General features: G+C 40.0%; 1 protein-coding gene across 1 annotated transcript in view; it reads right to left on the reverse strand.

Annotated features, from left to right (window-relative positions):
- METTL25 (methyltransferase like 25) overlaps window positions 1-15,266 on the reverse strand; it is a 146,764-nt gene that overhangs the window by 44,837 nt on the left and 86,661 nt on the right. Inside the window, exons 7-9 of the mRNA XM_033951824.1 lie at window positions 9,911-10,005; window positions 4,302-4,331; window positions 2,151-2,224 (exon numbers count right to left, since the gene is read on the reverse strand). Coding sequence (XP_033807715.1) covers window positions 2,151-2,224; window positions 4,302-4,331; window positions 9,911-10,005 — 199 coding nt within the window. The remainder of the gene's footprint in view (window positions 1-2,150; window positions 2,225-4,301; window positions 4,332-9,910; window positions 10,006-15,266) is intronic.

Here is a 15,266-nt window from a genome sequence, read left to right on the forward strand (position 1 = left end):
TGGTGGACACATGGAACGCGCTTCCGGAGGCTGTGATAGGCCGGAGCACGTTACAAGGCTTCAAAGAAGGTTTGGATAGGTTCCTAGAGGATAAAGGAATTGAAGGGTACAGATAAGAGTAGCGGTAGGTTATAGGGATAGTCTGGGACCATTGCTCAGGCAATGGGCCTGATGGGCCGCCGCGGGAGCTGACCGCTGGGCGAGATGGACCTCTGGTCTGCCTCAGCGGAGGCAACTTCTTATGTTCTTATGTTCTTAATGTAATAACTACAATGTAATAAAATCTCAGTTGTATGAGTTGCCTCAGTGTTATATACAGGCAGTCCCCGGGTTAAGAACGAGTTACGTTTTCAAAGCTGTTCTTGCATGCAACTCAGAAGTTGTAGATTTTAAGATTCTTGCTTCTTTCCTCTGCTCCCAGCTGACAAAAGGGACAACTGTCCCTACCGGGGTTCCCTCTAAGGTACAGCATGCACAACCACACACTGTTCTTAATGTGGCCATGCATCATTCCTGAATCTATGGAGTCTAGGCCACTGGAAATACTGCTCAGTTAAATACATGAATCCGCAACTGCGTTCTTAAGTACGAGTCATACTTATGTTGGGCATCTGTAACTCAGGGACTGAATGTACTTGACTCACATAAGAGTTGCCATCTGGGATAGACCGAAGATCCCTCAAGCCCAGTATCCTGTTTCTAACAGTGGCCAACCCAGGACACAAGTGCCTGGCAAGATCCCAAGAAGTAGCAACATTCCATAGCTCATATTGTGATGTCATAATGTCTCATTCCACCAATGCCTAAGAGCCAACCTCAGCAGTGATGTCACAATGGTTTGATTATTCCTATACAGGCAGTCCCCAGGTTAAGAACGAGTTACGTTTTTAAAGCTATTCTTATGTCGGATTTGTATGCTACTCAGAACTTGTAGATTTTCAGATTCTTGCAGCTTCCCTCTGCTCCCAGGTGACAAAAGAGCCAACTATCCCTACCAGGGTTCCCTCTTAAGGTACAGCATAAACAACCACTGTTCTTAATGTGGCCATGCATCATTCCTAAATCTGCTGCAAGAGAAGTGTAGGAGTCTAGGCCACTAGAAATACTGCTCAGTGAAACCAAATGAAACCACAACCGCGTTCTTAAATACAAGTCGTACTTAAGTCGAGTGTCTGTTACTCAGGCACTGCCTGTACTAGAATTCAATCTACACTTCAATTAGCACTGTTGTGTTCATATTTTGGACTCCCGAAGGCTGTTTATAGCCGAAACATGGACCTTGTTGGGTCTGCAACTTGTACAACTGCAATTTTATTACATAGAATCTACACTGCCTGGCTTGCTGTTTTCATTAGTTGTTTTTTGATGTACCAATAAACTTTGACATCCAGAACATTGGTTCCATAGCCCCTTTTGTTTTTGAATTTTCCTTCTTTTGTGGAACCCTTGGTGGCTTTGTGGCTGATCTTTCATTAGCTACCATGTATATAAAAATTCAAAAAGGAAAAGAATTGTTGGAAACAAGTGCTACCAGCCCTGTGCTGCCTTCTACCCATCCAGTATACAGAGGAGCAGCACAAACCAAGAGGTGTGCTCTTACAGCCAGCAAACAGAAAAGAGTTTCAAGTTTATTAGGATTTTATATACCGCTATCAAGGTTATCTAAGCGGTTTTTACAATCAGGTACTCAAGCATTTTCCCTATCTGTCCCAGTGGGCTCACAATCTATCTAACGTACCTGGGGCTATGGAGGATTAAGTGACTTGCCCAGGGTCACAAGGAGCAAAGCGGGGTTTGAACCCACAACCCCAGGGTACTGAGGCTGTAGCTCCAACCACTGCGCCACACACTCCACAGCTAAATTACTGACCTGCATAACAATCTAGCATTTAAAATACAAAAAATGTATCTGATGCCTCTGTGAAACTTCAATAAAACCAAGTAGAGGGAGGAAAAAATAAGCATTTGGGATTCCCAGTTTTCTATCATGCGATTTTGAATTCAAAATTTGATAGGAATGCACTGTTGTAAACATTTCAGTGTTTGTTTGGGTTTTTTTAAATTTTCAGTTCTGATTGGATTTTGAGTTGGAAGACATGTATTTTGAATTAAGCAATTTTACTTAGCATTGTATAAGCAGGCCACCATACCTTCTGGTAACTCCATAGCATTCCTTAATTATAACCTGTAGAACAGCTCGATAAAATAAGGATTTTGTGGGCAGCTAAAAATTTAAAAAAAGAAGCAACATCAACGTGAAGTATTTAGCAGGGAATCAAAATCATCAATACAATATAAAAGTAAGATAATTCTGGTTTTACAAAACATAATTGTATCTACAAGCAACAAAGAAAGAAGAGTGGCAAAGAATATTTAAAAGATTTCTACACTCTGTTTAAGCTCATCATGCTTTTATGTGAGCTTAATTTCTTACGCCTAAGTCTGATACATGCAGGGATACAGCTAGAACAGGAAACTCCGGTCCGTGAGGGCCGGAATCCAGTCAGGTTTTCAAGATTTCCCCAATGAATATGCATGAGATCTATTTGCATGCACTGCTTTCAATGCATATTCATTGGGGAAATCCTGAAAACCCGACTGGAGTTGCCCACTCCTGAGCTAGAATCATCTTTTTTGTTCAGGTGTGCCCAATGATGCTCATAGAAGCAGATGAAATGGACTTAGACTTGCCAGGAAGATAATTTTATAACAGGTTGTGGTTAAGAAACTAAGAAGGCATCTAATTCTAGCCTATTTGATAAGGCACAGATGCGACAATTCTGTAAATTAGCGTTTCATTCCAGGCACCCCAATGCTGTAAGCTTAGCGCTATTTAATGGCATCTTGGCACCAATATTCCATTATAGAACACTGGCGTAAGTCAGCATTGGCACACCGATGTTCAGGGGCACCCTCTTATACCAGGTCAATGCAGGCATAAGGTGTTGTGCCTAGGTGCATAGTTTATGGCATTTTATATATTATGCATGTATCTGGGAGACACATCCAAGTTTTTAAGTGGATGGCTCCACTTGGTGCCACTTTATAGAATTGCCCCAATAGCCATCTGTCATTATAAAATAATGGAGTAACCTGGCAGAAATTGCAGCTAGACTGAAGCTACGGACATTTACACCAGCTTGGGAAATGGTGTAAATACTCGTACAATCTGCAAGACAGTGTACCTGCACATACCTCTTTTTTACAAAACCGCACAAGAGGTTTTTAATGCCAGCCGACACATTGAATGCTCTGTGCTGCTCTGATGCTCAAAGGAACTCTATGATCATCGGAGCAGCGCCGTCTGGTGCTAAAAACCTCATGCACGGTTTTGTAAAAGGGGGGGATAATTTTAAAAAGAATGCGTGTACTTTGTAACTCCACCCAAGAATACATGTACACAGACATTAAGTAAAAAGTACATGCTTTACCACCTAGAGCAGGGGTAGCAATTCCGGTCCTCGAGAGCCGGAGCCAGGTCAGGCTTTCAGGATATCCACAATGAATATGTATGAGATGGATTTGCATGCACTGCCTCCTTGAGATGCAAATCTATCTCATGCATATTTATTGTGGATATCCTGAAAACCTGACCTGGCTCTCGAGGACCGGAATTGCCTATCCCTGTCCTAGAGTAATTTTTTTAAAAGCTGTTTTATGTGTAAAAAAAGAGTTAATAAAATGACCCCCTCAATGGGTCCAAGCTATGCAACCTGCCACGTGATGATTCTATCTCCTTCTTCCACTTAGCCAGTTGAAAATGTTTTTATCTTCACACTGAAAACTTGATCAAGGATATTTATGCTACCTACGCTTTTGTTCTTTCCCACCTCATTGCATATGAGCCATGACAGAGATTTGATTGATCTTTTTTTTTTTTTTCCTACAGGATCTGTAAACACAGGTTGAAAGACCAAAAGCTTCATAGAGACATTTAAGGGGCCTAGTTCTAGCTTCGCGGGTTAGTTTTCATTCTCCACAGATGGGATTGATGATCCTGAGAAATCCATCTGGCCCATTCTATTTTCCCCAGCAGGTAAACTTTCAGGAAACATTCATGAAATGTATTGACTCTGGACACCAAAGCAGACCTCTTGCTTTAAAGTAAGGTGGTAGAAATATTAATGGAAGTACAAGGTGCTGACACGAGAGCAATGCAGCTCTGATTTATTATGTGCTAATTGTGTTACGCTAGAAACCTGCTAGATGTAAGTTCACTGGAAAGTCATGGTACGAACAGAGACTAAAAAGAACATAATCTCTCTGTGATTGGGAAAGTTATAGTAAACAATCTATCTTACCCCTTGGCTGACCGCAACTCGTTCCAAGGCCTTAAAAGAGAACAAATGATACAGCTCAGATGTTTATGTTTTTTGTCAGAGGTTATTATAAACAGAGTGTAGGAAGACTGGTGAAGATGACTGTTTAAAAAGATTAATTACGTGATTAGAAAAACTCTTGCACACTTAAAAGTGTTAGTGCTATTAGGACATCTGTCAGTTCACGTCTATTTTTCCTGGATTCAGATAGTAAGGGTTTACATTTATAGAAGACAGAGCTTAGATAACAAAAGAGACACACGTATATACATTCAGTGAGCTTTTGAAAGAATATAAAACAGAAGAGTATCATTTTTCTTGGCTCAGCTCCTAATGTACAATTAAAAGGAAGAAAATGGCTCACTTGAAATACTAATACACTTATAAAATTCTCTCATCAACTACTTATGCAATATTTTTAGAAATCAAATATTTGCATTGCATGCATAAAATATCTACTTACATCTTCACTGCTACAAAACAACCGTTTTGATGCTTTAATGGGTTTAAGGCTAGCTACTGATGTCAAGGCACACTGGAGGTCTGCTAAGCTTGGACAGAGGGCCAGACCACTGCAGGTGTGTTTCCACGATTACAGCTGGACTTATGATCGACTCATATTATGACTGAAAAATCTATGGTCTAGGGAATGAACTGACTCCCTTCTTCCAAACAGATGTAGAATTCCCTTTATATCGGTCATTTCCTGATGAAAAATATTGAGCTGGACTTAATGGCAAGCATTTAAGCTGAATCATTCAACAAGCTCAATCCTGACTGCCCTACCACTACCATCACAAACAACAACTGAAAAAAATCCTACTCTCATGCACAGAGCTGTGATAGTTTTCCCATTGTTACTTTAGATATTAAAAAGAATTTTGAAAACTTGACTGAATGCTAACATTTAGACCAGGTGCATCAACAATGTGGCCCTGTAGGCTGGGGAGTTCTGTGTGGTTCATGCTGTAGTTTCTAAATGTTAATTCTACTGCTTCTACTATTAATTAGTTCTATAGCACTACCAGACATACGCAGGTTGTACAGAGTCACAAAGAAGACAGTTCCTGCTCAAAAGAGCTTACAAGCTAAACAGACAAATAAGATGAAATGGATACAGTTAAGGGGAAGGGTTAATCTGCTGGCTGGGTTGAAGGACAGAGGGGAGTACAGGACAATCAAGCCATTGTGACATCACTGATCAGGTTGGCTCTTATTGGTGGAATGAGGCATTATGACATCACAAGCTCATCTCTGCTTCCCAAAGACTGAAACTCTTCACACCACTACTACTATGAATTATTTCTATAGCGCTACCAGACGTACACAGCACTGTACAGAGTCACAAAGAAGACAGTCCCTGATCGAAAGAGCTTACAATCTAAATAGACATTTTAAATTTAACATCTGGTTAATTGCATAATATAAATCTGGCTCCTAATTGCAATGGGACGACTAGGGAAGGACACTTATTTTAATGCAGCCTATCGATAAATGAACAGCTGCCATAGTGGCCCATCATTAGTAATGAGTTTGACTTATCCGATTTAGACTGACCCAAATTCAGCTAGTCCCAGATGCCTCTCATTGATCAATGACACTGGTTAATAATGGGGCATTAGGATGAATAATTAATCTGCATACTGTAATAGCTTTGTCTGTCTTATAAAATAAAAAGCTAGTATTAGAGATACAGTAGCAATACTTTTCCTACAGACCAAGGTGCTCTTTTCTTATTCCTTTCCTTCTAGATTTCTCTTTTTTTATTATTATTTATACAATTTTCTTTGACACTTGTTAAAGAAAATAAAGTTACACTTAGAAATTGACTACAAAAAATATTTGGTAAATAAACCAAATCGTAACTCCATTTAAACCCAAGATTAAAAAAAAAATAGATTAAGAGAGGCAAGATTACAGAAATCATAGAGGACCAGAATTATAAAGCAAAAATAAAATAAAATAATTATATCAGACTAAACAGGGTTTACTTTTCTATCGTGACATTCATATCACCATCTGAGGGAGTGGACATTGCTATAGGAACTGGAAGTTGCCTTGCTTCAAGGAAATTCTTTAAATGTTCTGGGTCTAGAAATACATAAGTTCTATCAGACATCTTAACAATACATTTATATGAAAACTGACTCTTTGAGGTTCAACACCTGGGATTTAAAGGACAAAAAAGCTTTTTTTTTCACAGTTGTGTGGCCCTACAAAGGTCAGGAAAAATCATACTTCTTGATATCTCGTAACAATTCTATTGATTATAGATTGAAAAATGGACATGCCCTTGAAAAGAAGAGTGTACTTGGAGTGGGAGATACATTGGGGGAGGGGGATACAGTTGTTGACTGCAGTATAAAGATGGATAACGGAGATCCCAGATGAGGACTTTTCTCCAGTTGCAATGTCCTTGCTGCACCCTAAATAATTCAGTGCCAACACTATGAGAAGGCCTTTCCTCTTTGGACTCTTTTCTTGGTACAGATCCAAGCTATAACTCTCAAATTTGAAGATACGGTTCAGAGGTAAGGAGGAGAATTTGGTGGGTTTTAACCAACCTACATTCTGTCTTCAGAAGGAAGGTTTATTTGTAAAAGATTCTGCAGTGCTTCATAAAAAACACATATTTTGGAAAATTCCATCAGGGGGCACAAATTTGTGCCTCCAGAATTTCCTTAAGGTATCTACCATTTCTGTGGTTGAACTATTTAAAATGCTTGCAGTTTCTGTGTTAACGATACTTTCTTCTCAGAGTTCTCTCCGTTCCTCTAACCAAAATCTGCTTTCCACTTCATCATTTCGGCACATCAATACTATGAGAACTAATATGTTTTACGTCACCGCTCCTTCACTTTGTAACTCGGCCCCAAGTCACTTAAGAGAGGTTACATCCCTAGATAACTTTAAATCCAGTATAGAAACATTTCTTTTTAAAGATGCTTTTGAAGCTTGACTGTCCTTCTAAGGATGTTTTAAGACAACATTAGTCCGGCCTTTCAGGCCGTTTCTCCTGGTCCCCTTTTTGTTTGTTCCTTAATTGTTCTTTACTATTCAAATATTGCAGTTCTTTCCCCTTTTTCCTCTTGTTCCAATTAGTCTCCGTTGTACGTTTCTATGTCTTTTGAGTCAGTTCCTGCCCCGTTTTTGTTTTTTAAACTGTAAACTTGCTATTTTAATTTTGTAAAACCGCTTTGAATATAGATAAGGCGGGATATCAAATTTTAATAAACTTGAAACTTTGAAACTGTATTACCTCTTTCTATAGCTTTTTATTAGGGACTTGTCTTTAAGCCCGTTACATTAACGGGTGCTAGAGCAGATGTCTGTCTGTCTGTTTTGTTTTCCTTGTCTCTCTCTCTTTGGACACTGTCTGTCTGTCATTTGTTCTGTCTGTGGCTCTCCCTGGCCCCCTTTGTCTGGCTGTCTTTCTCTGTGGCCCCCTTCTGTCTCCCCCCCAAAGCAAACCAAGATTGCTCCCTGGCCCCCAGCACACCCCTTCCCCCCTAAAGCAAAGCAAGTTTATTCCCTGGCCCCCTTTCCCTCTTCCCCACCCCAACTTCCCTGTGCAGCAGCAGCATTTCCTTTCCCTCCCCCACCCCACTACCCTGTGTAGCAGCAGCATTTCCCTCCCACTCTTCCCTGTATAGCCGCAGGTTTCCCTCCCCCCTCCGTTTCCCTCCCCTCCCCCTCCCCCACTTCTCTGTGCAGCAGCATGTTTGTTTCTGGCCGGCTCCCTTACTCTTTCAGCGCACAACAAACCTTCCTCTTCCCCGGACCCGATCTCCACGCTCCCGCCCCTGTACCGCGGAACATGTGAAGCATCCAGCAGGTCGGTCAGTGCCCCGCACCGCCACCTCAGCCAGTCACGCGCCTCCAGCTAGCGTAGGCGCCGTGAGAACTGGCACAGAAGCACACCTCACTGCGCCAGGAATCACGAACTTTCAAGAGCGCATGCGCGCTCTAGGGTTTTATTATTATAGATGAGGAGCCAGAAAATTTGTGTATGCTTTTCTTAAAAAGAGTATGTCCTCCATACTCAAAGTCAGTCTAAATCAGATATGTCAAACTTATAACTAATGATGGGCCGCTATGGCAGCTTTGCATTTATCGATGGGCTGCATTAAAATATGTGTCCTTCTCTATTCGTCCCATTGCAATTAGGAGCCAGATTTATATTATGCGATTAACCAGGTGTTAAATTTAGAATATACATTAGATACTACAGAGCTTCTCTGCCTACAGGCAACGTTTTTGACGCACCTGATCTAAATGTTAGCATTCAGTCAGCTTTTCAAAATTCTTTTAAATATCTAAAGTAATAATGATAGTCTTGGAAGACTGTCATAGTTCTTTGCATGAGAGTAGGATGTTTTCCGTTTTTGTTTGTTTGTACTTAAGGCATTATTTGGGAAAATGTCTCCTGTTTTGGCAGCAGTGCTTTGCATTCATCGACCAGTGAACATATTAAGATCTTCAAATCTAAAGTCCAGGGGAGTAGGGGGGGGGGAGTGCACCACATGCTAGAGCTGTGTTATTACTTGGGATCTAGTTAGGTACTTGGGATTTGGATTGGCCACTGTTAGAAACAGGAGACTGGGCTTGATGGACCGTTGGTCTGTCCCAGTATAGCAATTCTTATGTTCTTATTTTACTTTTTGGCTGAAAAATACTGAATATGAATAATAGACTTTGAAGTTAACATAACAAATAAAGAAGCAACATGACGTCAGAGATCAACAAATTATTTCAGTAGAATTTAGCATAGTAAAGACCCTGATTTAAATTTGAATATGAATATCATATTTGGGCCAAATCAAATCCAATATCAATATTTAATACAGCCCTACTATGTGCTATTCGGTAATATAGAATGTAAGTGTCTTAGGTATGTCACTCAAAAATATAATAAAATTTATTTAAAATTCAAAATTACTAAGAACTACTATCGTCAAATATATTTTATTGAGCACCAAATAGAAACAACAATCCGAAACAAGAACAAGGATCAACAAGGCAGCTCAAATTTTGTACACCAAAATCCATCACACCCACCCCACCAACCCAACCCACAACCCATCCCTCCCCCTCCCACTCTCACTGATGCCAAACAAAACAAAATAAACAAAGAAAAAGACAAATACCAGGGGGCTAGCAGTTCACTAAGAACTACTATAATATTATAAATGCAATCATATTAATTGAATGCAAAGAATTTGTAAGATGTCAAAAGTCTTTGCAAACCAGAACTCAAATGCTGGACATAGCAAATAAAAAGAACAAATGGAAATGGAAAATCTTTAGGGAGCAGAAGATGAATGATGGAATAAATTCTTTCGCTGGCTGAGTTTTCAATAAATGATATCACACAGCAGCAGAGTGGAGAATATAAAGGTTCAATGACAAGTGCGAAATATTATTATCACACCAATTATATTTGTTCTAAATTGGCTTTCCCAAATCAATGCTGATATGACTAATACTGGAGGCAGGTCAGACTGCTGGATTCCTTATTCCAAAATGATGAATATCAACATTTGGAAAAAAAACTAGCCTCCCCCCAAAAAACCACACACACAAATCTGTACCAGACATGCCGACATCCTGGCGTTTCTTCCACAGCACCAAGCCTCTTCTCTTAAATACTGGCACATTGGAAAGCCCCATGTTTCTTGGGTGAATTCTGGGGAAGAAAGGTGAATGGAATTAGTTTATTAAAAGCCTTTTTCAACTTTAAATAAATTGTCTATTGAGAAAAACAAACCGTAGTTAAAGCATGGTTAACTGTGATACTAAGTGGGTCATTTTAGTTCATCAACCAAAAATACATTAGTAGTAGGCAAGTTACATGCTCTCGACAGATGTTTTTGGTTTAAACTCCACATTTTCCATGTTCATTTTGCCCAAGACCCAGCAAAGAGCATTTTATGCAAACTACACTCAAAATCTGTTTTTCCATGCAACTAATATAAGTAAATACAGGAAACAAAAAGATTTTTTAATTGCTGTTGGTAACCACTAATACTGATCTGCATCCCGATATACAAATCTGGACCTTGTATTCATGGAACTTGAGACATCTGTGCACTATTGCGATTCATATCTTTGCCCAATATAGAGTTTTCATAGTGTTTTTTGGTAGGCCACTACAGATGAATTTGCAATAATCTACTTGAACCTAAAAGCATTTTTGGGAGTTCTTGGTCTGTTTTCATCACCACAGGCATAGCTGAAAGTGCCTGTTTCTTTGCAAAACTGTTCCAAACTTTAATTCAGTTTGGCCCACACTGCTGGTTGTTGTTTTATGTAGCAAGAAAGCTTAAAAAAGTAATTTTCTAAATTACAGCACATAGATCCATGGTAAAATCCAGCTTATTGGCACCATCTAAGTGACACCATGCCTATTTAAGGCTCAATGCATTGAGATATACAGTTTCAACCAGTGCAATTGGCATCTGTGTATTTATAAGAATGGTTAATTTTATAAGCAGTTCGTTTTTACTAAAAAATAGAGAAGCACATTTATAGTGGTCTAGAGCTGACTATTTATATCATTCTGACATATAACAACAGTTTAGTGTGAGAAAATCCCGTTTAGATTTCAGTTGCATTTTTTATCCATATTTATTCCTGGAAGTTATTTTTCAAAATGTCTGAATCCATCCAGTGCACCTAGACAAAGCGTAACATGTTCCAGGTTTAAAACAGTACCACCTCACCATTCCATAGATCAACTACAGTGATAGCTTACCGTAATTATATAAATGGCACCATCAGGGAAAGTCAATAGTCTTAGTAGCAACTCTATCGGTGAGGTCTGCACGCGGCCAACTGTCTCATGCATCAGGCCCCATGGAAATCCACACAAGGTGTAAGTCAGGCCTGCACAACTCCAGTCCTTGAGGGCTGAATCCAGTCGGGTTTCCAGGATTTCCCCAGCGTATTTGCATGCGATCTATTTGCCTGCACTGCTTCCATTGTATGCATATTGATCTCATGCATATTCATTTGGGAAATCCTGAAAACCTGGCCTGGCGAGGGCCGAAGTTGTGCAGGCCTGGTGTAAGTCATTCAAATCAACTCATTATTATTATTTTTTTAACAATTTCAATTTTGGCGCATTTTGGAAGGTCACTGTAGCTACTTGCTTGAGTGGTGTTTTTTTCTGATGCATTTCTCACATTAATTGCTTGTATTTCAATTGCTACTCATAGATAACATTTACTTCTCAAGGATTACACTGCTTGACCCAGCCTGACAAAGGTATACTGCTGAAACATGGCCCATGTTGGGTCTTACAATAAAGATCTGCTTGATATCCCAATCTTAGTGACCCTTGGGGCTGATTCTATAAAGGGAACCTAACTTAACTGGCAAAGCACCCTTAACAGTCTCAATAATTGTTTAAAAAAATTTAATTGGGCGATAGGCACCTATCGCAATGCGCTTAGCGGCGCCTATGGGCGGAGTGTGAGTTGGGCACCACCAAGCACCATTCTCCAAAAACGTAGGCGCCTGAAATACAGGTCTTTAAAACCTTCGCCTACATTTCAGGCACCTAGGTTTTTACATAGGTGCCGCTAGCTGCGATTCTGTAAATGGTGTCCAAGCGTGATTTACACGCAGCTGGCGCTTTTAGGCACCATTTACAGAAAAAGCCCCTTAGTGCATTTTTTTTTTCTTTATTGTTTTTCTTTTTAGAACATACTAATTCTTACGCTTTAATGCTGTAGTTGGGTTCACTGGGTGGGCATTCACCATTTGGAAGCAGTTTAAGAGATATGTACAATTTTAAGGCTATGCTGTTTAGTTTCAGCCACCAATGCGCTGTATACATCAATTAAGTAATGCACATTTGTGAAGTATGAGCAGTGGAGTGTTTTAAACAGCCCTGCATTTATATTTTGAATTGTTGAGCCACATTATCCACTTTGCCGTGGGTTAAAATTTCCCACAGGCATTTGGACTAACTCTGAGCCAATTTTAAAATTATACAGCAACAACCTTTGAAAAAAAATAATTCTGGAATCAAGTATGAAAGTCTTACAACATTAAGGAGGCAAAAGAAATAGGAAGGTGAAGGGGAGGGGATACAGATGGGGAGGGGGACTGAGTATTAAAACCATCTTCATTATTTTCAAATTGCAGACCAGTCTTTTCTATTCAAATATTCTTCCAAGCAGAGCTCAGTCAATTATCCCTCCACACACTCAACCTATTACCACTCGTAAGTACCACCCCTTCCAACTCTTCACTCACTCAGTCCCTCTTCCTGTCCTCAAAGCCCCATGAACTCACTCTACCCAGCACCAAACACTGAAACCCTAATCTACTCATTCACCTAGCCCCTCTCTACCCCCTATGAGGTCACTGATTCACCCACTTAGTTCACCCTACCACTCAAACCCTGAAATGAATCTACTCACCCCATCACTTATAGAGGTTTCGTCTACTCACATCCACTTATAAAGTCCCCTAAGGCCCCATTCACTTACTCAGCCCATCTGAAATTTATAACCTCATCTACTTACCGATTTCCTCTGTTCACTCTGCCACTCAATGTCCACATCCACTCAGTCCATACTCACCATTAACGATGCTCCAGTCATCTAGTCTCTTAACCCCTAGCAACTTCTAACTTGTCATACCCTCATTTACTCAGCCTTCTCTCCCATTCAATCCTTTACTCAGCCCCTCTAACTACAAGTAGTAGCATGGAGGAGCATTTTCAATAGCACACCCAAGTCCCAACTTTGTACATTTACCACTAGACAGCCAAAGTTGGATACGGAAAAACAGATATTTTCGAACATCCTGGACATCCAATTTTTTTTTCTTCTGAAAATCACGTACTTGGACGTCTTGGCCGACTTTATGTGGCATTTTCGATCACAGATGCTTCCAAACTGCAAATGCAGACCATTTGGACGAGGAGGGGTCAGCATGTAATGAATTGGCCACACAGACATTCCAGCAGAGCAGTGGGGCATCTTAGAGGGCACTGTTGTGAAGTTTGTGAACTTCACACATAAAGGCTGTCACTTGTACATCTCACCAAAACCCCCTTATAATTTAGGGTGAGACCTCCAAAACTCCCCCAAAACCTACTATACCTATTTCCCACCCCAATAGCCCTGGGTGATGCTGTTCTAGGCTTCCCCATACCAGATGCTGCTGTTCTAGAGACAGGAATGAACTAGTGCTGGGCATGCAGTGGTCATTTGGTCACCTTTGGGGCACTTAGATGCATCTAAAACAGGTCTAACTCTGGGCGTCTAAGTTCTGTCTAGAACGTCCTGGGAAAGTTTATCCCCGCAGGACGTCCAGGTCTAAGCCCACCTGATACTTGCCCATAACACGCCTCCCAACATGCCCCTTTGAGCTTTGGACACACAGCGGCTCAGAAGTCCTGCTGGATGTCTAGAACGTTGATTCTGAAAATTGGCAATTAGACGTCCCCACTATTAGGATGTCCAAGTGCTGCTTAGGTGGGTTTTTGGACGTTTGGATGTTTTATGAGCCTCATAATGGTTAGAGCAGTGGGTTAAGAAACAGGGAAGCCAGGATTCAAATTCACTGGACTTTTCTTATGCGCTTGAGCAAGTCACTTGGTTCTCCGCTCCCTCAGGTAAAACTTACATTGTAAACCCTCGGGGGACAGAGAAATACCTACTTGTACTGTAACTTCCCTTGTGCTAAATTCAAAATTCCCAATCAATTAGTACCTAAAACCACTCACTTTCTCCATTCATTCAATTACTACTAATCATTTTTACATCACTAATAGATATATGCAGCGCTGTACGTTTTATATGCAGGTAGTTTTTCTGTCCCTAGTGGGTTCACAATCTAAGGTGGGTAAGTTTTTAGTCCTTTTTCCCATCTTAACTATTCCATCTAGTCACTTAGGCTGTGATTCTATAAAGCCCGCCTAAATTTAGGCACCAATATCTGCTTCTTAACTTAATTAATTAAATAGGCTTAAGTGTTGATATTGGTACTCAACAGCTTACAAATCAGATTTAATTGGACTTAATTAAAAGTTAGGTACCTATCTCAAAAAACTCAATTCTATATAAAGTAGGCTCCTAGCCCAAAGCACTTACACTAAAAGTAGGCGTGGTTAGGGGGCAGATCATGAGTGTCTTTTCGAGTTAGGCACCTCTTTGTGAATTAGAAACAGAAACATTAGACTTCGATATCAGAGCCTAACTTTAGGTGAGGAAAACCCTAGCATAAATTGGGAAGGCCTAAATGTTAGGAAGTTGAGCATCTCCTAAGCAAGGTAACACTATAAAAGGCACATATGTGTTATAGAATCGGTGCTGATACTGGCGCCTAACTTTAGGCAGACTTTATAGAATCAGGGCCTTACTTAGTCTAAACATATACTCCATTAGTGACAAACCTTTGTGTAATGCCTAGATCATGCCTAGATTTTTTTTTTCAACTTTTTAAAAAAATTACAACTTTATAGAACCATTAAGTTACAATCACAATGCACCAAATTCAGACATTTGAGCATAAGGATTGTAAGCATCCTCAGAGATGTCATGAAGTTAACTAAACAGAGTGCACATTTAGACATGTAACAAGGTGCATTAAGGACACAGGAAAAATCTTAACTAAAAATAAACTTGTTTACCCAGTTTAACTAAGGACCCAGATTATTAGTTTTCTTTTAATAAACGTCATTTTTTTTTCATAATTTGGGAACCTCAAAGACCATTTATTAGAAACATCATTCTGTCTGGAAGACTTAAGCTGGGCTCTAATACTATGCAGTTTGTTCATATTTAACAGAATTTCCCAAAACAATTCATACTAATTATGAATGAATGGTATTCCTTTGAAGTGACCGACTTCCCTTTGCTCTTATCCTCATTCAAGGATGTGAAGCTCAGAGATTTCACATCTTATAAATGTGTCTTTGATTCTCCTTGG

The sequence above is a fragment of the Geotrypetes seraphini genome, chromosome 7, assembly GCF_902459505.1.
Source record: "Geotrypetes seraphini chromosome 7, aGeoSer1.1, whole genome shotgun sequence".
Classification (NCBI taxonomy): domain Eukaryota; kingdom Metazoa; phylum Chordata; class Amphibia; order Gymnophiona; family Dermophiidae; genus Geotrypetes; species Geotrypetes seraphini.